This window comes from Bidens hawaiensis, unplaced genomic scaffold, assembly GCF_021521415.1.
Source record: "Bidens hawaiensis isolate Kalapana, Puna unplaced genomic scaffold, B.hawaiensis_p1.1 tig00002839_1, whole genome shotgun sequence".
Classification (NCBI taxonomy): domain Eukaryota; kingdom Viridiplantae; phylum Streptophyta; class Magnoliopsida; order Asterales; family Asteraceae; genus Bidens; species Bidens hawaiensis.
The window spans coordinates 1,001,330-1,022,513 of record NW_027491153.1 but is presented as its reverse complement, the minus strand read 5'-3'; the positions used below and the strand labels follow the sequence as shown (position 1 = coordinate 1,022,513).

The window sequence follows — 21,184 nt, the reverse complement described above, 5'->3', positions numbered from 1 at the left end:
CTCACGCCTGCATTGTTTTTCGCGTTAGCGCCCCCGCTAGCGCCCTGGTGGTGTGGTGTTAGCGCCTGAGGGCGCGAACGAAAGGGCTCTAGCGCCCCCGTTGAAGCCCCACACCCCTCATCCTTACAATATTAGATTATTAGGCGCCGTTCGCAATTTTTGTTCGTTGTTTGACCTACTCCAAATAGTGGACCCCACTTTTTTATACAATATGAATTTTTTTTAACAGTCATACAGGCAATCATCTCTATACTACCTCCTTAAAAGTTAGATTTCTATATTTGTTGATTTGAAGCCAGTCTACTTGAATTTTCAAAAGACTATACATTTTATTTCTATGATAAAGACTAAAAACATTATAAAAATTATTACATCATCATCACTTTTTTAATTTACTTTTAATAACCATGTTATTTATTATAATAATTTAATTTAATCTATACGAAACCTAAAAACTTTATTAGTATGTTTTTAGATAAATAAACATAAGTTAGTTTATATATATACACGAAACCTAAAAACTTGTTCTCTCTGTCGAAGAATTCCATTTTTCAAGTGACGGAAACCTCCAACTATATTGAGAAATTAAAAAATAACAATCCATAGATATTCCTTAATTGGGTCTTTCGACCATGTTGCTCCACAATAAGGAGTTCCCCAAAGCGGATGATAATTTCAGTTTCAAACACACCTTTAAGGTGAGGAAGTGCAAATGGATGAAATCGACATGGTTGAGATGTAAGTGTTGTTACAAGGCATAAACACAACTCACCTATAAGTACAGCAAAAACTACATTGAATTGGGAGACCTATCACAAATTAGACTTGCAACAAAGAATCAAAGTGGCATCGTGATATGAAGTGGGAACACCAAACACTGCCTCCACCTTTGGAACCACCCACCTCCGTTTTCGAGACGAGCGGGATGACACCTTTCAGCCTAATGCAACATTCGCAGTGTGCATCACGCACATATCCTTTCGTATAATGTCTCAACTACTAAAGAAAACCTTGTATATGCTTAGAAACATTCAAACTTACCGTCGAAAAAGTTACATTGGTCACTAAATGTTCACCTTTCGAAAAACCGAGTTAACAATTGGACCAATTGATTTAAAGCTTTAAATTGGTCGTATGAACCGAATTGTTTTGACCATGTGAAAACGAACAAGACTTGTTTAGTTAGACAGGTTCATAAGGTTGACCTGAAATTAGCCTAGACCCGTTTACACTAAACTCAAACCCATAGTTTTTATACTATGACTTTGTACTTCTATGGTGTAATAAATCTTACTATGCTAATAAAAAAAATGTTAAATCTTAGATGTTAAGCCTACATTTTTCTTTATTCTAATCTTCCATCTTATTCATTCTTTTTATCTATGAGTCATGGGTCAAAGTCATTTTATCAAGTGAGTTATAACATAGTGTTGATTATACTCATTATTGAATCAAGTGTCATTTTTCATACTTGATATTTGACCAACTACGCAACTTTACTATATTTTTAAAATTTCTTCCAAATCAGCACATGACGTTTCCAAAATAATGCAATTTTAGTACTTTTCGTTAACCCAATATGCTTTTTTCCATTAATTCTATATTTAATTAATTCATAAGTATTTTAAGAATCCAATTAATATAAAAAACCTTATTTATTTTTATCATTAAGCAAATAACAAATAAGGTGTAAAACACGGATTAAAAAAAAGAATATTTGTGTAGGCAGCCAACTTATATTTATGAAGAGAAGGAAGAGAAGAGAGGACGAGAGACAGATCGAATCCAACAAAACCCACCAAATCAAGCTACCTTCTCTCTCTCTTCTATTTAGTTGATGTAATCTGACAATATCCTAGATCACCTTTGGACCTATTATTATTATTATTATTATTAATTGCTCCAAAATCAATCAAACCACAAGATTCTTCTTCTGCTGTCTGTCATGGTGGGTCTGTTTTCGAGATTTTCTGTTAGCAGAAACAACGGCCATCGTCGTTCCCAGAGTGCACTCGTAAGAACATTCTTCATTTCATCTTCTTCTTTCTAAGAACTGGGATCCTGTAGATTCTCTTGTTTCCACAAGTTGCTTTCAATCTCGTTTTCAGTCATATTATTATTTAACTTATTGGACCTCTTTTGATTGATTTTGTGGGTCTAAATTATTTGTTTTGGAGCAATTTGCGTTGACATTTAAGATTAGGAAATTGTGGGTTTGACTTCTGAGGGTCAAATCACTGTAAATATGAAATCAAAATTGATGATAAATGTTTCTTTTCAAAGAAAAATATGAAAAGCAACATGCAACTATATAAAAATATAACATTGTAACATTTTGCCATCAAACAAAAACTAAAAATTTCATCTCAAATTTGAGTTTTGACTTTTGAAAGCATTGACTTTCAATGTCTAAAAGTGTCTGCACAAGGAAATCTTTGGATTAGGAATTTTTTATTTATTTTTGAGCAGCAAGGAAATTTTATTATAAACAACCGAATACGGGTAAAGAACCCAACCAAATTCAGCTAAGGAGTCACATATATTCTGATTATTACTGCTGACAAACAAGTTTTGGTGTCTGAAAAAACTTATTTGTTGACTTTGTTTCTGTTTGTGTTTTTGTTTAATCCGGTGAAGGACGAAAGGGAAGTTGTTTCAACCGATGCAGTTCCAATAGAACCCACAAGTGTCACCGGAGTTATGTCATCTGCTCATCATGGAATTGAAATAGCTGTTGAGTTTAAACCGGTTGAGCATCCTACCGAGCCAGTTGACATAGATCAACCCATTCAGTGCCCGTTGCCCGAACCCTCAATTCTCAATGTAAGTGATCATTAAACTAGTTTTCTTGCATTTTATTACACAAGTGTTTAGTTTTCTTGATTTGAGAAAGATGATGAAGAACCATTATGATCACTAGTAGTTGTATGTGTTTCTCTTGATATCATTTGGTTGGATTTTTAAAGGTTTTGCTCTTTTATATTTCTTTCTTGAAATATATCCATTTATTGATTAACTTACTAATTGAGGCTCAATATTTTATTTAATTATATTTTATTTGCTAACATTGCAAATCAACACCAAACGATAAAGTAGTTGCGTATCTTGTTTAAACCGGAACACAGTCTTTTGCGAGAGCAGGAAACACAAAATTAATCTTTCATTTGTTCAATTTAAAATAAATAAATTATAGGAAAATGTTTGAAATGCAATGTTTATTTATCGCTTCTGATAGTCTAAAAAAATATCAACAAACTTTTGTTTATTTATAGAAACCACACATGTATAGTTAAACGTTTAAGAAAAACACAAAAACAAATTAGTTTAATGGTTGTTTATGCACATTACATGCGTATTTGAATGTAAGAGGTGGTAATATGAACCACCGATAATAAATTATATAATTTAAGTATGTTATTTTTTGTTCTCGATAATTTAGTGTTTTGATGAACCACATCATATGTATGCATCTTTGAAAACAACACCCCTATATGTAATTTTTTAAATTATTTATGACTCTATCCGGTATTTAAAACTGGTCCAACCTGAAGGCAGCTGGTCCCGTTATGAAATATTTGTACCTATGTGTGCTTGGCATTACATTATTGGATTGTATTTGCTGACATATTTCTTTTGTGACATAAAAGGACGGAAGAATATGGAAAGAGCGCGTATCTGCTGGGGCGCAAAGGAGGGTTGACTTGCCAATAATGCAGGAAGAAGCGGGGGGCCCACCTGGACCCGAGACACCTAGAACAAAGTCACGACCTCGAACCAATCGGATGATATTGCCATCAATCAGTGCACCTGAACATAACATTCTTAGACTCCTTGAGGAGTCCGGGATGTAATGTTATGTCACCGGCTGTTCAAATTCCTAAAGCATTTACTGTGGTTAAGATTTCCAACATTGGTGTACATTTTTTCCATATTGGCATTCTCTCTATATATATAATATCTAGACATGAACGCAAGGCATTGCGTGTACGTACATACTATAATGGATCTTTTACTGCTCTTTACATATAGCTTTCCATGCTAGTAATCAAATACGTATTAGTACAATGTGTACTTGTGTCAATCGTCATACTTGCTAAAACGTGAGTGTTTGACGAGCCTATTGTTCTCGCCTAGACGTATTTCTAGTATGAAGTCTCCTGATGGTGGTAAGTGTGGCCAACAAACCCGAAAAAGCCATTACAGGATATGCATTTTAATAATGTGTGATGAAAATGTTTGAAACCGATAAATTCTTTACGTGATACCGGTTATTGGAATATATTATAGTTGTGTATATCCGAGTTTTGATAATTTAAAATCTAAATGTATAACTATTGACTAAACGGTAATCAGAACACCGCTCAACAGCGCACTCCCTTTAGTTTGGGAAAGTCTTTTGGTGAAACAAATTGGGTAAAAGTAGTCTAATGTGAAAGCTGGAACGGTATTGATTTGTGTGGAAAACTGAATAGGATAGTTTGAGAACATCGTCCCTTATGAAGCAAGTACTTTGGGGTGAAATTAGGTAAAAACGAGATGTAATTTATTCATTGGTTCTGGGCAATACCTTTCAAGTTTTGAACTTCTAATAAAAGGGACTTCTTTAATGTTTTCATTATTCAGTTACGAAACAATTTTCTTTATCTTTTATGCTTACGCTCTGCATCAAGGATCTGCATACAGAGTTTTATAGTACATAAAACCTATTAGACTATAACAACTATAGTGAAGTATATAACGAGTTTAAAACGCCAACACAAGCAAGAACGAGGAATGACCTATATTTGGATCACAAAAGGAGACATCTAAGAGCTGCCTACGTAAAATATCATCAGATTTACCATTTTGTCAATACAAAATTCACAAAAAAAACTCCCTAAGTAACCTTTTCTCTTAACGAAATGAAAATCTATTTACAAGGATGCAACTAGATTGCCCATTTATCGCACAACAAGATATCATTTATGTAAGGAAGTTGATTCTATAGTGAGTTACAACGGTTGTGCGAAACTGAAACCAAACCTGCAAATAGAATCTGCAAATTTGGGCTATTAATGTTGTGCCCATTGTAACCTCTTTCTAAATTGGCCAGTTTTCACCTAGCATGCCTCCCGACCCGACCCGACCCTCCCATTATGCCAGGTCCCTTTTAACCTTAAATATTCTTCAGTGTGAAAAAATATATATTTGTCTATCAGTAAAGCAAACAAACTCAAATTTCAAAGAACAAGTAGAAGCAACACTGTTACATATGAATATCATTTCCCCTCATAAAATGCTTTCACAAAAGTAGCATATTCCATCGGTGAAAACGAAGCTATTTGTGTTTCATGAAAGTATACACCAGAAGGCCCATTATTTGGCAACAAAGCGGCCATCACCGGACCTTTAGCACCCTCTTCCACAGTAAGGGTTCCGGTTTGAAATGACATATCTGTCATAACATACCCAGGATGCACACATTTCACAAGAATAGTTTCATACTTTCTCGCCATCAGCCTTGTGTAAGCATTAATAGCAGCTTTCGAAACTTTGTAAGCAGAGACTGTTAGTGGCCATCCACTCTCTTGCAACTTCCCAGCCTTGAAATCAGTTAAAAACCATTGGATTATCTCATCTATCCTCTCTTCGGTTAAGTTGTCAATATCTAGCAACTCCTCTATCAACTTTTCATTGTGAAACCACTATAAACAAGAAAATAATAGCGTATTTTGTTAACTAAATGCAATTTCCGTTATTTTTTATGCATAAATGAGTTGACTACTTACGAATAAATGTCCATAGCCAGAGGTAACATTAACCATTCTCAGGGATTTAGAAACTTGGAGAAGAGGGATAAGCAATTCGGTAACGGCTTTGGTTGCGTAGTAATTTGTCTTTATACAATTTTCTCCCAATTCGTAAGGCTCTTTGATAATGTTGGTTAATAGATGCGCCTTCTCATCAGAGACTTGTAACTAATCCAATAACACACAACTTAGCACAAATATAATGGTCACAATCCCCATTTGACTCATTTTAATACACACAAACACACACGCTATATAGAGGTCCACCACATTATGTGGTGGGGAACACATACACTAGTAATCATATAGCATGTGAATTTTAATTAATTAAAAAAACTATAACAATATCATACTAAAAAGTAAAAAGTATAAAATGCTCATATTTATGGTATATTGTGTTTTAAATATTAACACATGAAAAATTTATGATTGTTTAAAAAATGTGGGGATGTTGGTTTAAGAATGAAATTAAAAGACATATAGGGTAAAGATAATTAGGTAAAAATGTCAATTAGTCTTTATATAAGCAAAATTGGAGTAAAAACAAGGTGGGCTAAACTGTAAGTATTTTTTAAATAACCACAAAAGTTCATGAATAAATGTGTTTCCCTTAAACTAGGAATGAGCTTGGTACCGATATCGAAATACCAATATCAAAAATCGCCAAAACTGGGTATCAATACCGAAAATGCTCGGTACGGTACCGACACCGAAAGCAAAAAATGGGTAAAATACCATTTGTGTGCCGATCTTAAGACCTCAAAAAGTGGTTACCGAGTGGGTACCAAAAGTAACTAGTTCGGTACCGGTACCACTTGCTCATCCATACTATAAACTATTTATTAGATGCATTATGTGTTGTATAATTAGCATTAATAATTGTATTATTTAAAACTTAAGATGCCATTGTGTTATGCATTATAATATAGTACAGACATTATAAACACACGCTAAATTGTTGACTATTATTTTTGAAACTGGCAAACGAGACAGACTGAGTGGTTGGGTGATGATCCACACGGTTTGGTTGGATGGTCTTAACCGTTTTTTAAATTAAAACTTAGTTTGTTTTTTATATATGATAAATGATGGTTCACAAATATTTTACTTATGCATAAATGTAATACCCGTATTTTTTTTAATTGACAATATTGTTACATATACTCTATTTTATACTAATAATTCTAAATTACTTATGTGCCTAATTTTGAACACTAAAACCCCCCTTAAAAGGTATGTTGTCTCGCTACTCACTAGAGTGGATATCCCTAAATGGACTATTATTAACATATTCTACAAATGAAATTGTATAATAAAGACTTACGGCCTATTGATAGAAGGCTTGAGTTCTTCGATAGAGACCAAGTTCGATCCCCCACCAGGGACGGATTTAGAGCTTTGCTAGGTGGGCCGGTGCCCATCGTCCCTACCGGATTGCCGTGTTTGCGTGTATACATTAGTATATGATTAGTCAACAATGAGTGTGTGCCTACCCTCGGTTACCATCGATGTTTACTTTGCTAATAGGTAGAAAAGTTAAAGAAGAGGAAAAATGCTTAAAAGTGGTTATGATTTCCCAACCAATGGTAAATACGAGCGGGGTTATATGGTTAATGAAGAAGATGAAGTATTGACAATATTTAATTACTTTTTCTTTTATAGTGTATAATTTTCAATGAAATTTAGTATTTAGGTTGACTAACATGAACAACCAATTTACGGCTAATAATATTAAATTTAGTAAAATTCTAAAAAAATTAACTTATTTTTTTTATTCTTTTTAATTTTTTAATATTGTTTTACTTTGATAAAGAAATTGATTTAAGTTAGGTAAAGTTAAAATAAGAAGAAAGACAAAAATGAGAAATGTGAGAAAGATTTGTAGTCATACAAAAAACTCTTAAGAAAATTCAAAAAATAATAATAATAATAAAAAATCTGATGCTGGAATATTTCATAATTTGAATTTGTACTTTTCATATCTTTTATTAGTTTAAGTTTACTTGGTTTCCAAGTTTATCTCATTTTCTATTAGTATAAATAGGGTGCTAGGGTTTATTGCTTAGGTAGTTTTTGATATTGAATTTGAATTATAAGAACTTTGTTCTTGAATCTTTGATTCGGTTTTATCGTCTTTGATTATCCTGAGTGTCTTGAGTCATTGATCGCTTCTGAAACTGCATCAAAATCATAACTCAATATATCAAGAAAAATCAAAAAAATTAGAAAGCCAAAATGTTCAAGAAAAATGACGAAAAGACACAATGGCGAAAGAAAAAGAAACAATGCTGAAAATGAACAAACAACACAATGATAGAAAAAGACACAATAGATCGCAAAATATAACACAATGCCGAACAAAATATAAAACAATGTTGAGTAGTATACCACAATATCAAGAAAAAAAGACGCAATGCAAAGAAAAAAAGACACAATCAATGACGAAAGTAAACACAACACAATTATAAACAATAAGACAATGATCTTTTGCACTAAACATGGTGTCTTTTCCGAGTTTTTTTTAGAACAAGGAAGACAGTGGAAACATTTTGTGTTTTTACATTTTTCTTTTTTTTATTCAAATTTGAGTTATGATTTTTTTAATTAATTTTTCATTATTTTTAGGGGTTTTTTTTGCTAAAAAATCTTCTCATCCTTCTCATTTATGTTCCCTTTTATAGAATAACTTGACCTTTAAGTTAAAATATGTAAGAATTATGAATTCAATTCAATAGTTTTATTTGCATATTATTTTATTTCATTTAGGGTTTGATCATGCATTTTTATTATTCATTGTATTTTGAAATTGAAAAACTAAGGGGTTGTTTGCATCTAAATGAAACCATTCAGATGTTTAATGTAATCATCTGATTCATTCAGACTTCAGCATGTTAATTAGGTCTGAATTAGTCAGACAAGGGATGAGCATTTGGTACCGGTACAGAAAATCCCGAACCGATTAAATTCGGTACCGGTACCAAGTATTTTCAAAATTCAGGTACCGGTTTTTTCAGTTAACGGTTTAGTACCGAAAGTTTATATAAGTCCCAGTTTAAATGTTATCCATAAAAATATAACCCTCACCAACTCTTAGTTAGTGTAACCTTCACACCACCTTCATACACCACCACACCTCCATCCTCCCATGACTCCATCCCGCGATTAACACCTAATCGCCCTCCTTCCCACAACGTTTGTCACCATCAGCATTACCTTAATCCCTAGATTTTCACCATTAAGTTGCATTAAAACCCTAGTTTTGTTAATTTCATGTTTATATGTAAATTACAAGTTATCAGTTAAGTTTTGTAGGTCATTTACAAACTGGTCACGGTTAGGGATGACATCTTGTTCTTCTTTCTTAAATGAACCCCCTCATTCTCAAGTAAGTTTGTTTGTTAGTTTTTCATGTTACCTTTATAATATAGTATAAGGCTTATTGTTTTATGTGATCTGTACTTTGTAGGATGATGATGATGATGAAACATACGTTTTTGATACCCTTCAAAATGACCATGTTGACCTTAGTGATGATTAAAAATCACGTAAAGAGGTGAAACCAAAATCAAGTCGCGAGAGAAAACAACCAAAAAAAGAAAAATGTTTCAAAAAAAAAACCTAAAATAGGAGGCGAAAAGAAACCTAAAACTGGAGGCGAGAGATCTGTGTATTGGAAACCTTATGATGTTGTTATCTAAAACAGAAGGATGGAGTGCGTCGGAAGTACGGAAAGTGCAAGTGGCATAAAGAGCGTATTAAATCTGATCCACATCGAAACGATACGTCGAGTCTTAAACAACACACTCCGGCTTGTGTCAAAAATCCTGAGTTAGTCAATAAGCAAACTAATTCGGAGTTTAAAAAGGAACCTAGTGGAGAAGGTAGCGTGACAATTTGAAAACATGACAATTCCAGAATCATGAAAGCTTTACTAGATTTTTTTTATTGTTGCCGAATTACCTTTTAAGCTTTTGGAGCATCCGACTTTTATTAAATACACCAATGCTTTGAATGAAAAATTTGTTTTGCCATCAAGACATAAATTGTCTAGAGATATTGCAAAGTATTATATTGAGGAAATGAATAATTTGTTAGCATATGTAAGTAAACCTACCAACACTGTACACTTGACCACCGACACACAGACATCCTCATGTCAACAGGTTAACTACATGGTTCTGATGGCACACTTCATTGATGATGATTGGGTAATGCATAAACGAATTGTTAATTTTAGGCCCATTCATAGTCATAAATGGGAGGATATTGGTCAAGAGTTATTGCAGTGTATTCATGGTTGGGGTATTAAAAATGTTATGACTATGACGGTTGACAACGCGTCTAGTAATGATAAGGCGATTGCTTATTTGTTGAGAAAACTACCTAATTTGTATGATGAGGGGAGACATTTTCATATTAAGTGTATAAACCTAATCATAAAAGATGGTTTAACATAAAATAGTTATCATGTTGAGTGTATACGAAAAGCAGTTAGGCATACTCGAAACTCAACACAAAGAATGACCAAGTTCAAAAAGTGCATAGAAGAGTCAAATGTTCAAACAAGTAGGTTTTTGTGTGGAGATATGCCTACTAGGTGGAATTATACCTACAAGATGTTGAAAACGACGGTGGATTTAGGGGAGGTATTTTTTCTCTTATGAAGTTCAAGATAACAGTTATATTCACGATTTAGAACGACTACCTGAACATTCGGACTTTGGTACTTGTGAAAAGTTGGTTGAATTTCTAAAAGAGTTTAAGAATAAAACAGAAATTGCATTGGCCACATTAAAGCCCTTGGCCCACATATTTGTTAGAGAAATCCTAGATGTAGACGAACATCTACGGGTGTGGGATTGTGATCCAAGTTTTTCCATAATGGTTAGTTCAATGCGTAAGAAATATGACAACTATTGGGGGAAGTTTGACAAACTTAATGACTACATGTATTTTGCTATTATCTTGGATCCCACCATGAAATTACGTTTTATTGAACATTGTTATGAAGATATGATTATTAACAAATCCAAGGATGATAATTGGAGTGTGGGCAACATTAAAAAGATGGTATCAGTGAAGAAGATTGAGCTTGTAAGTAGGTTAGATGATCTATTTCAAACATACAAAGAAATACTTGAAAAGGTTGATCACAATTCGTCATCCCAAGAAGCACGTAATGACGATGTCGTTGTATGTGATGATGGCAATGAATTCTTTATGAAGTTCCTACATAAGATTGGAAGTCCATCGACTAGTAAGGACACTGAGTTACAAAGGTATTTGAATGAGCAAATAGTGGATTATAGTATGCCATTTGACATACTTAAGTGGTGGAAGCAAAATGCAAATAGATTCCCAACTATATCTCGGATGGCTCGAGGTAAATTGACTTACCTTTTATCATTTATCTATCATTACTAGTTATATTATAGTTGTTTATTAAGTTTGTTTAATTTTGACATTTTGGAAATTCAAATTTCCATGGTCGCATCTGAATCGGCGTTTAGCACCGGCGGTCGTATACTAGACGCTTACAGAACAAGGTTAACTAACATTGTTGAAGTTTTGATTTGCACCCAAGATTGGGTGAGAAAGTAAAAAAAACATAGTGTGGATGACGTGGAAGATATATTAAAGGATGACGATGTTTCCATAGGTAATACTAGACTACTAGTTCTTGATTGATTTCGGTATATCATAATATATTGGTTTTATAATGGGGTGTTAACTTTATTCTGTTCTTGTTAATTCTATTTAGATTGAAAGATGCGATACAAAAGCAAAATGAAAAGGGGAAAGGGACGGCACGTGACAAGGCTTAAGCACACTCAAGGAAATGGATAGCACATGAAAAGGTGCTCATGTTTTGGTAGAAAATATGTTCAATGATCTTAGTGTCTTTTAACTTTTAACTATCTTAGTGTCTTTTAACTTTTAACTATCCTGTTGTAGTGTTAGGTTTTTGTGTTTTGATAGAAAAATATGTTCAATGATAGGTGCTCATGTTTGATACTTGATTCTTGAAATGTTTGCATGTTTTATTATTAGTATTATTATCAACTGATGTGATTCAAACTCCAAAATCCAAACAACCCTTCAGGCTAGTGGCAGTAACAATTCCGTTAATACTGAATGTTGAGTTAGTGGCAGCAGCAACATTAATGCATTTGGATTTTTTATTGAATTAAATCTTGTTTTTAGTAAGTATTGTCTTTAGCAAATGAGGTAATAGCTTTTATATCATGTAACTTGTTTATAAAGGTGCCTCATAATTCATAAAAGTCAAGTTTATACTTTATAGAAAGTCATTCTGGATCGTTTGATTTTCGAGTTGATGATATCTTGTTCTTTCAAGCTGATGACCTTAAAGAATAATATGGACATGGATTCTAGACTATGTATCTATTGTTAACTTATTAATTGTTTATATATATATATATAATACAGGAGACAATAATGATATTGCCCTCTCTTCAAACTCAAAGCAAGAGCACTCATATCAAGAAGCAGGTATGCATGTCTAGTGATGTGTTGACTTTTTTCTAGTCAACTGCTTATCATTTTTATATTGAAATTGAATGTTAGTTATTATCTTTGTTTATTTTAGAAACCACATGTATTGTCAAATGTGTCAAAGTTTGAATATGTTATTTTAATAGGGAATCGGTTTAATTGGATTCCAAAACGGTACCCCCAAAAACGAACTGAATACCAGATCTTTATTAAATCACGATATTTGTTTTCTCAAATTCGGTACCAAATCAGTATCATACCGAAAACCCGGTACTTAACCAGTATTTTCGGTACTGGTACAAAAAAATTTTGAATTTCGGGATCGGTACTGGTACTCCACGCTTATCCCTAAGTCAGACTCATGTTGTTGCTGAATGAGACATAGGCTAATTCAGATCTGACTCATTCATATCTAAATGAACCAAACAACCCCTAAGTGTTATACAGTTTGAATCGTGTTTGCACCACACTAATTGGTTAAAACTTTTTTCTCTTTGTATTACATTAAATAATTAATATCCAATATTGCCTTAACCTATAATTGTACTATTAGTTATTCTTAAAGCTGAACAAATTTATATTAAAATTTATAAGGATGGTGTATAAAAAGACCAATGTATCCTTTCATGTGCCTCAAAAGTTCATTCTGCTCCGGGCTTTCATGATGGTTGGTCGGTCTTGTTCTCTTTGACCCGACCCATTCTTTTACTAATCCATTTTGTGCCAACGTAGCAAAAATTTCTGGATTCACCGCTGTCCTCCACTTAAGTCACTTTTGATGGATTATGACACTGAAGTATTTGAGTCTGGCTTTATGCAAGGTTCTTAGTTCGAATCCCAAGCTCACCTGGGTTTTCGTTTCTCTATATGTTACGCCAGAGAGTTATGCTCTTGTGGTGGCACAACAACTATCAAGTGACAGATGGCGGTATGGTTTCCCGGGGAACTCCCAAGCCAAACTCTGAAGCCAACGTGAGCCCAATTAAGACAACATATTTTGGCCAGAGTGAGACAACATGACTCTCAAATTTAAAAAGTGCAGTGACCTAAATCCTATGCAGTTGATATAGCCGATATATCACCGATATATCAGTGATATATATCGGTTATCGGTCCCTTAGTAAAATATCGGTCAGAATATCGGCACCAATAATATCAGCGATACTGACCGATAGTTTACCGATATTGGGCGGATATTTGACCAATATATCAACGATAATCCCGATATCAATGTTTTAAGTCCTAATTATCAATTTTTAGTGTTCAATGTCAGTGTTTAAAGTTTTAATCAGCTCCTACTTGCTATGACTGTTAGTGTTTTACAAGTTGCAAAAGGTTAATTTGTTAATGGTATGAGAGTATATTGAATTATTGGTATTAAATTTCTCTCTCTCTCTCTCTCTCTCTCTCTCTCTCTATCTATATATATATATATATATATATATATATATATATATATATATGAATTTTACATGATATTAATAATTACCAATATCCCAACGATATCTCACCGTGATAACCAATATCTCAAATATATATCGGTATCCGATATTTTTCTACATTAACTGTTTATCCTAAAACACAAAAAGAAAAAAAAAGTCGTTCGAAAAAAAATCTCATGTCAAAACTTAAATCTGTGTATTGAGCTGTTAATCTCGGCTTTTAATCATAATCATGGATCGAATCTTATAAATAGCCAGACAACCAATGTGATTTTACTTTTAATTTTTACTGTAGCTTTAAATGGGATGATATTAATGTAATCTATGGAGTTTGATTTATAATTTTTTTAACCGTAAATATTCTAGGTTTGAACCTCGGACCTTCTTTCTAAATGGCATATGTCTAGACAGGCATATGTCTCTATCAAATTGGCTACTAGGGAGTTTGGTGTTATGATTATTTTAGTGAATTTGTTTGTTTGTTTTAATCAACGGATTAGAATATTAGATAATATGAATCATATAATATTCCAAACATGTCATGCCATGAAATAAGGAAAAAAGCGGGATCCACCAAAGACTTGATTAATAAATTAGATGGGTCAAGTGGTGGATCCTACACTATACGACTTCTAAAGATCGAACCACCCGTGACGGTGTATAAGATAAGCTGACGAATAGAAAATAAATATATGAGCATATATAAATCGTGATGCTCGGACAAATACGACAAATACTAACAGTCAGTGTTATAGCGGACGGTGAGATAAAGAATAACGATTAATCGAAATTAATAGGGATATAACGGGACTAGTTGGATATGTAATTTCTCAAATGTACATGTATATATAACAAATTATATATATAAAGTTTTCAACTTTGTTGACCAATTTGACTAAATAGCAATTAATCGGTGACTTGTCGACGGGGTACCAACTAGTGATTAAACGACGCCTAGACGTGATTTTACAACCATGTTAATAGTTGTATATTTGAAAATATTTCAAATGATATGACTATTTCTTAAATAATATACATTATTAATAATAATGTATAAAAAAAACTTACAAACCCTCCTCCGGCTACGAACTCCTTTTCATTTATGATCATTCCAGATTCTACTGCATTATTAACCTGTAGAAAATTTAACTCTACAATCATTAATGTAACATAGGAGAACAATGAAAAATTATTAAAGTACGCAAAAACACATCAAATTAAAACATATAATCCCAACTTTTAAAAGTAGCTGAAAAGTAACCATGTTAGCTTTTTGATGACTTGGAAAATATGTATGAAATTACTGAAAGAAATTTATTCATAGTTGAACTATCTATAAACATTTTATGAGTTGAGATTAATTTCGATCAATAGACCAAAGTTAAAATTATTAAAATCCAATAACTCAAATATATTTGTTGAACCCATAAATGGTTAGAGGATCAAATGCTCTTGAAAATGGCCTTTTGTTTGTTTCTTTAAACCAAAGTTTACTATATGATGCTCTAAAATATTAAGATTTCGAAATATTTGAAGATATGTCTTGCTTACCAAGATATCTAGCTTTCCAAAGTGTGTTTTTACAAATTCGGCCAAACTCGTGATACTAGATGGATCGTTGATATCTAGTTGACGAAAAATAACATTAGACATGCCAGAATCTTTGAGTTTCCTCACAACATCTTCCCCACGACTTTGATATCTTAATGATAATATGACCTCAACTCCATTTGAAGCAAGTTGACGACATATTTCAAGTCCTATTCCTCTGTTTCCTCCTGTCACAATTGCAAATCTGGATATTTTTTAAACAAGCATTTAGATTGACATAATGTTCAAAAGATTCTGAATATAAACATGATAAATTAGATGTACCTTTTCTCCTCCATTGACACAAGGAAATAAAAATAGGGAGAAAAATAGAGATGCGAAGAAGTGAGCAGCCTCTCTTCTTTAATTTATCTCGCATTAAAATGATATTCATAATTTTTTAATTTATGTTTTCATGTGGCTGCACATGAAACCACAACCATCGTGCTAAAACATGTAATACATGCAAAATTCTTTAATGTGTTGTTTTCGTTTCCTTAACATATTATTGGTTCTATATTAGCATGCATTATCATGTTAATTATTATATAAATACGTTTAACTCGTTGCCCTATCTTTACTCTTTATCATATGGTTTTAGGTTTTAAGTTGGTTGGGTTTTTTGTCTCTATTTATGCCACATATATTTGTTTCACATATATAATACACGGGCTGAAGACATATTTAATTGAATAATAATAAAAAATAGATAAAATTATTAAAGTATTGCATAAATCATCTAAATTAATAATTGGTAGTATTAATATAATTTTTATATAAACAATTGTTCTTTTGTAGTAGTTTAGAAAGTTCTTTACAAAATGGTTAGTAATGTATTGATAAGTTTATTTATATATTTATAGAAACTACTTTTATTTATTAACTAGTCTTATACACGGCGCGTTGCGCCGGACATGTTGGTAAAACTCGGGCAATGATAAACCCAAATATTGTCGGTATCGGGCGTTGAGGCGGTAAGTTGACGCAAAATTAGGCCGGTTTCAGTAAAGTGCGTTATGCTACCGGAACTAAAAACCAAAAATAAAAAATATATATATAAAATTTGAGTTGGATCAATTGAGTGGCGTTAGTCGGTAACACTCAGGCGTTGGGAAGATCCGAGCATTGCCGATCCCGAAAGTTGAAACAAAGTGCAGTGCGTGTACACAAATTCGTTTGTTTTCCGTAATGTTTGTGACATTCGTCAATTTCGGGTTAACCGTATTTTCGTTTTGTATTTATTTATTATGTAAACTGACCCGTTTTATAAACCGAAACCCTTGATATATTTAAAATAGTGGATTTTATGTTTCAATATTGTTTTACACTTGTTGAGTCTTGAAAACATCATTTTCGGGCCTTACGTTAAAACACTTAAAAACCAACTTTGGGGGGCATTCTGTCATTTTTAAAAGCTCAAAAATAATCCAGCCATGCACCCCATCGCGCCGCGCGATAGGAGAAGCCACCTAGGGTCGCGTGGCGCGACCACCTACAGACCAGAATCTGCCTTTTATGTTTTCTTATTGGTTCTTTTGTCCAAAACTCGGTTTTTACACATTAAACCTCTTGTTTAACCCTCCAAACCTTGTCCCATAAATACAAGACCCATTCCAACATCCATCCATGCTCCCATTTCATTTTCTCATTCAAATTCATTGATATTTAAGGTTGTTTTCTTTGTTCCTGGCGACCATATTTCTTGGTTTTTATTAACTTGTCTAACCTTATTAATACTTGAAGTTTATGGCACAACATATATATATAATATACACCCCTTTTACCTTTGGTAGTTACTTATCCGGCCACGGTTGGTTAAGTTTCAGGCCTCGTAAGGCAAGGCTTTATGGAGGACTTCGTGTTCTTGATATATATATATATATATATATATATATATATATATATATATATATATAGGATGAGTATATATATAACTTGTTTATACATACTAACCATGTCTAACTTCTGCTCATTTTAGGTTGTTTGTTATATTTACAAGTTCCACGGTTAAGGGTTTAAGACTCTAGCCTCGGTTTAACCGTAAATAGCTCTAGACCGTAAACCGAACTTTGTTTACTAGTTTTTTGTTAAATAATTGTTTAAACATGCTTTATGTTAGATTTAAGTTTCTAAAATCATTTTTTATAAGTTCTATGGTTATGGGTTTGTAGATTCTAAACTCGGTCTTAACCCGAAACTAGATCCGAACCGAAAACCGAACTTTCGTTTAAAGACTTTATTGTTAACTTTTTGGTTGTAAAACTTAATTTTCATCATTTTTAAGTTATTATACAATTTCTTGGATATTTGGGCATGTGGAAACCATCTATGAACTTATTGTGAGATGGAAACCGAATCAAACCAAACTAAACCAATTTTCACTCTCTTAAGACACACAAGTGTGTTTTTAGCTATCAAGACTTGTATATTTCTTTAAAAATAGTTTACAAACTGATTTTTTTCTCAAAGTGCTTGGAATGTTGAATCCAACTTGATCTTATAACAAAGTTGGGCCAACAAAACCGAACACTCGCTTAACGGATGTTGTTAGTTCTAAAACAATAGAACTACATACTTGGTTAAGTCTTCTTGGATTTTATTGAGTTATCTCATAAAATATGTTTTTTTGGAAAGTTGGTTTGACAAATTATCAAGACCCGAACCGACAACCCGAAACACTCGTTAAAACATGTTTTAGTATCTATGTTATAAAGGGACTTGCGTTCTTGCATTTTTACCCACCTTATTACTTAACATAAGTTGAGTAAATATTAAGGTTAGATACTTTAACCCGGTTTCGAGCAAACTTATATTTTAAAAGACTATTAGTACAATTTTCTTAAAGATTTATTCTTTTAAACCTTAGACTTTAAATTGTTTGCTTTTCATATTATTTACTTTACTTTAAAGACTTCCTAGACCAACTTCCTAATAAACTACTTTTCTTTCGTGTAGGCCATGCTCGTTAAATTTCCCCTTTCCGGTTACTCGTCTTTTTACCGATCAAGTTTATTACTTGAAAGGTGAGTACTTTCATTCCCCGTTTTCCATCTTGCATACTTATTCCAAAATAAATGTTTTATACTTGTGTCTAAAACCAAAACTTTATTGTATATTTTACTTAAATAAATGCTCGATTTGGTGTTCTATGCTTGCATTCTTATGTGTTTATGTGTTTACCGCTTTTAGTTGGTTGATCTATAAATCCTAGACTATTTGTCATCCCCTTATATCAAGGTGTCGTTTATGTATTCTTATTAACGGTAACTATAAATCCTAGACTATTTGGCATCCCCTTATAGCAAGGTGTCGTTAATGTATTCTTATTAATGATAACTCTAAATCCTAGTCTATTTGGCAACCCCTTATAGCAAGGTGTCGTTAATTATTCTTATTAACGATAACTATTATATCATAGACTATTTGGCATCCCCTTATAGCAAGGTGTCGCAAATGTGTTAGCGATTTCATATTATCCAAATTGTTGCTAGTATTTATTGTTTCGTGTACAGGATTGTGGCATTTCTTATTATATACATATTTGTTCAAAACTATAAATTGCTCACCAACCTTTGAGTTGATAAACTTTATTTTATGCAATGTTACAGGTTTGACTTTTGTTGACTCAAGGACTTGACGAAAAACGTTATCAAGACTATTAGGATATTAGCAAAACGAGCAATATATATTTGTTTACTTGTATTCAATTTGTTTGTATGAATAAGATGAGTTGTGTGTTGATTTTATGAAATAAAATGAGTTGATTAAATATTGTCGATTTAATAGCGTCTTGTGTATTTGGGCAATCCGTTGCACCCTTGCATGTTCCGCCACCTTTGGTCGGGGTGTGACAATGTTTGTCACGGTACCCGACTAAAACAAAAAACAAAACAAAAACCCAAAATTTAAGGACCAATACGGCGCCGACAAGTGGCCCAATCGACATTTAGCGGCACCAAAATTTATAATTGTATATATTATAATATAATTATAATTATAATAATGATTTAGTTTAGGTCTTCGTGTCTCACCCTGTTTGAGTGTTTGGTGATATGTTTAAGTTATATAAATAACTAGTTTTTATCCCTCGTATTACGGGGATTGTTTTACATTATTCGTTTTATAATATTTATATATATTTTTTTGGATTTTAATTTTATTTATTGTAAGGAAGTTAATAATATACTTAGAGTTTGATGATGAAATGGTTTCACAAATAAATGAGATGTTATAACCCGATTTAAAGGCTATTTGGGTTTGGTGAAACCCATGACCCGCTTATTTTTTTATAATAAAATCGTTTCTTAATTATAAGAAATATCATTTTTTTTAAAAGATCAGATACTTAGTTTTAGTATATCCCTATTTTATAAGATTTTCATCAAATATTTGGTTAGATTATTTTTTAATTTAATGAGATGTTAGAGCCCGTTTAAGGGCTATCTAGGTTTGGTGTGACTCATACTCGTGAATTCAGATCAAATACATGAGAAGTCTCCATTTACAAATAAAATAATCCGGTGGTTTAATAGAATGTAGGGATTGGTTTATATATATTTTTTAAGATTAAAATTTAGATATTATTTCAAACTCAATAAAAGAATGTGTAATTATTGTACAACATAAACAATACAATAAAATATAACGGTTGTAAATTGTTTTATATCACAGGATTTATTTTGAATGAATAACAAATACTTATTGGAAGTTTCATGCCACTTCGTGTATAAAAATAATTCATTTATACTTAATCTCAACTAACAAAGTCGATTTATCTGAACTCTTAATTATAGACATCAACAATCATAAACAAAGGTTCCTTCACAATATGACTAAATTAAGATAGTTGTATCATTGTATGCCTTATTAAACCAAGATCAATCATCAAACCCTATGCAAACAAGTATCACTACAATTGACAAAGTAAAACAAGTATCACTACGATTGACAAAGTAAATGTCCAAATTGAAATAAACCTAAACAAAATGCTTATTAACATCAAGAAGCATAGTTCATCAATCAACAATCACAAAAAAATCTAGTAATAAACAAGAAAGAGACTGAAATCATATAATACTCTATGTTGGGAATGATTCGAAAGAGATTAGCCGCTTATGATTATCGTTAAATCTTCAATTGTTGAGTAGACGGCGAAAAGGTATGATTTGTAGTAATCGAAAGCTCTAGAATTTGTCTATGGTCTCTCAAAAATGGTTAGAAGTCGTGATAATGAATTAGGGTTCGTAAAACATAATGCATAAACATCCTAGACAAATCCCACATCGACTGTGGAAAAGAGAGATCCTTGGTTCATAAGTAAATGTCCCGCCACCTAAATCACCAACGCGTTTTGGGCTTAATGGTAGTGGACGAGAGCAGAGATCCACAGTTAAGCGTGCTCAGCTAGAAGTAGTAGCAGGATGAGTGACCTCCTGGGAAGTCTCCATCTGGGCAACCAAACAAATTCGTGAGCTCTTCGTGGCGTGAGCTCTTCGTGGGCAAAACAGACAATATTGGTGGTGCGAGGGGCCGGATGTTACAAGTTGTATTAGAGTCACTCTTGTGCCGTTCGGGATGGTGGGGGGAAACCTCATCAGAGACGCTGAGTCCCCAGGGGTGTTGCGAGGTACACATCAGGCAAATCCCACATCTTGGATTAGATGGTAAGGCAAACCTCGTCAAAGACGATGAGTCCAAAGGGGGGTGTTTGTAACATCCTAGGAAAATCCCACATCGGCCGTGGATAAGAGAGATCCTTGGTTCATAAGTAAATGTCCCGCTTTTTAAATCACCAACGCGTTTTGGGCTTAATGATAGTGGACAAGAGGAAAGCTCCACAGTTAAACG

General features: G+C 32.9%; 2 protein-coding genes across 2 annotated transcripts; one reads left to right on the top strand and one right to left on the bottom strand.

Moving 5' to 3' along the window:
* Positions 1–1,785: 1,785 nt before the first annotated feature.
* On the top strand, positions 1,786–3,920 carry LOC143621337 (uncharacterized). The gene is made up of 3 exons (XM_077092789.1): positions 1,786–2,014; positions 2,638–2,823; positions 3,648–3,920. The coding sequence occupies exons 1-3, from the start codon at positions 1,946–1,948 to the stop codon at positions 3,849–3,851; spliced, it is 459 nt and encodes a 152-aa protein (XP_076948904.1). The 5' UTR covers positions 1,786–1,945; the 3' UTR covers positions 3,852–3,920.
* A 1,338-nt stretch (positions 3,921–5,258) lies between these two features.
* LOC143621336 ((+)-neomenthol dehydrogenase-like) lies at positions 5,259–15,636 on the bottom strand. The gene is made up of 5 exons (XM_077092788.1): positions 15,623–15,636; positions 15,299–15,542; positions 14,816–14,881; positions 5,769–5,957; positions 5,259–5,684 (listed from the first exon to the last, which is right to left on the bottom strand). Exons 1-5 carry the CDS (start codon positions 15,634–15,636, stop codon positions 5,259–5,261), a joined length of 939 nt encoding a protein of 312 aa, XP_076948903.1.
* Between the last annotated feature and the right edge of the window lie 5,548 nt (positions 15,637–21,184).

Coding starts and splice junctions, on each gene's coding strand:
- LOC143621336 (XM_077092788.1), bottom strand. Junction 14,882..15,298: donor TTGGAAAGCTAGATATCTTG/GTAAGCAAGACA, acceptor AATTTTCTACAG/GTTAATAATGCAGTAGAATC. Junction 5,685..5,768: donor CTGGCTATGGACATTTATTC/GTAAGTAGTCAA, acceptor TCTTGTTTATAG/TGGTTTCACAATGAAAAGTT.
- LOC143621337 (XM_077092789.1), top strand. CDS start 1,946: ATGGTGGGTCTGTTTTCGAGATTTTCTGTTAGCAGAAACAACGGCCAT. Junction 2,015..2,637: donor GTCGTTCCCAGAGTGCACTC/GTAAGAACATTC, acceptor AATCCGGTGAAG/GACGAAAGGGAAGTTGTTTC. Junction 2,824..3,647: donor CCGAACCCTCAATTCTCAAT/GTAAGTGATCAT, acceptor GTGACATAAAAG/GACGGAAGAATATGGAAAGA.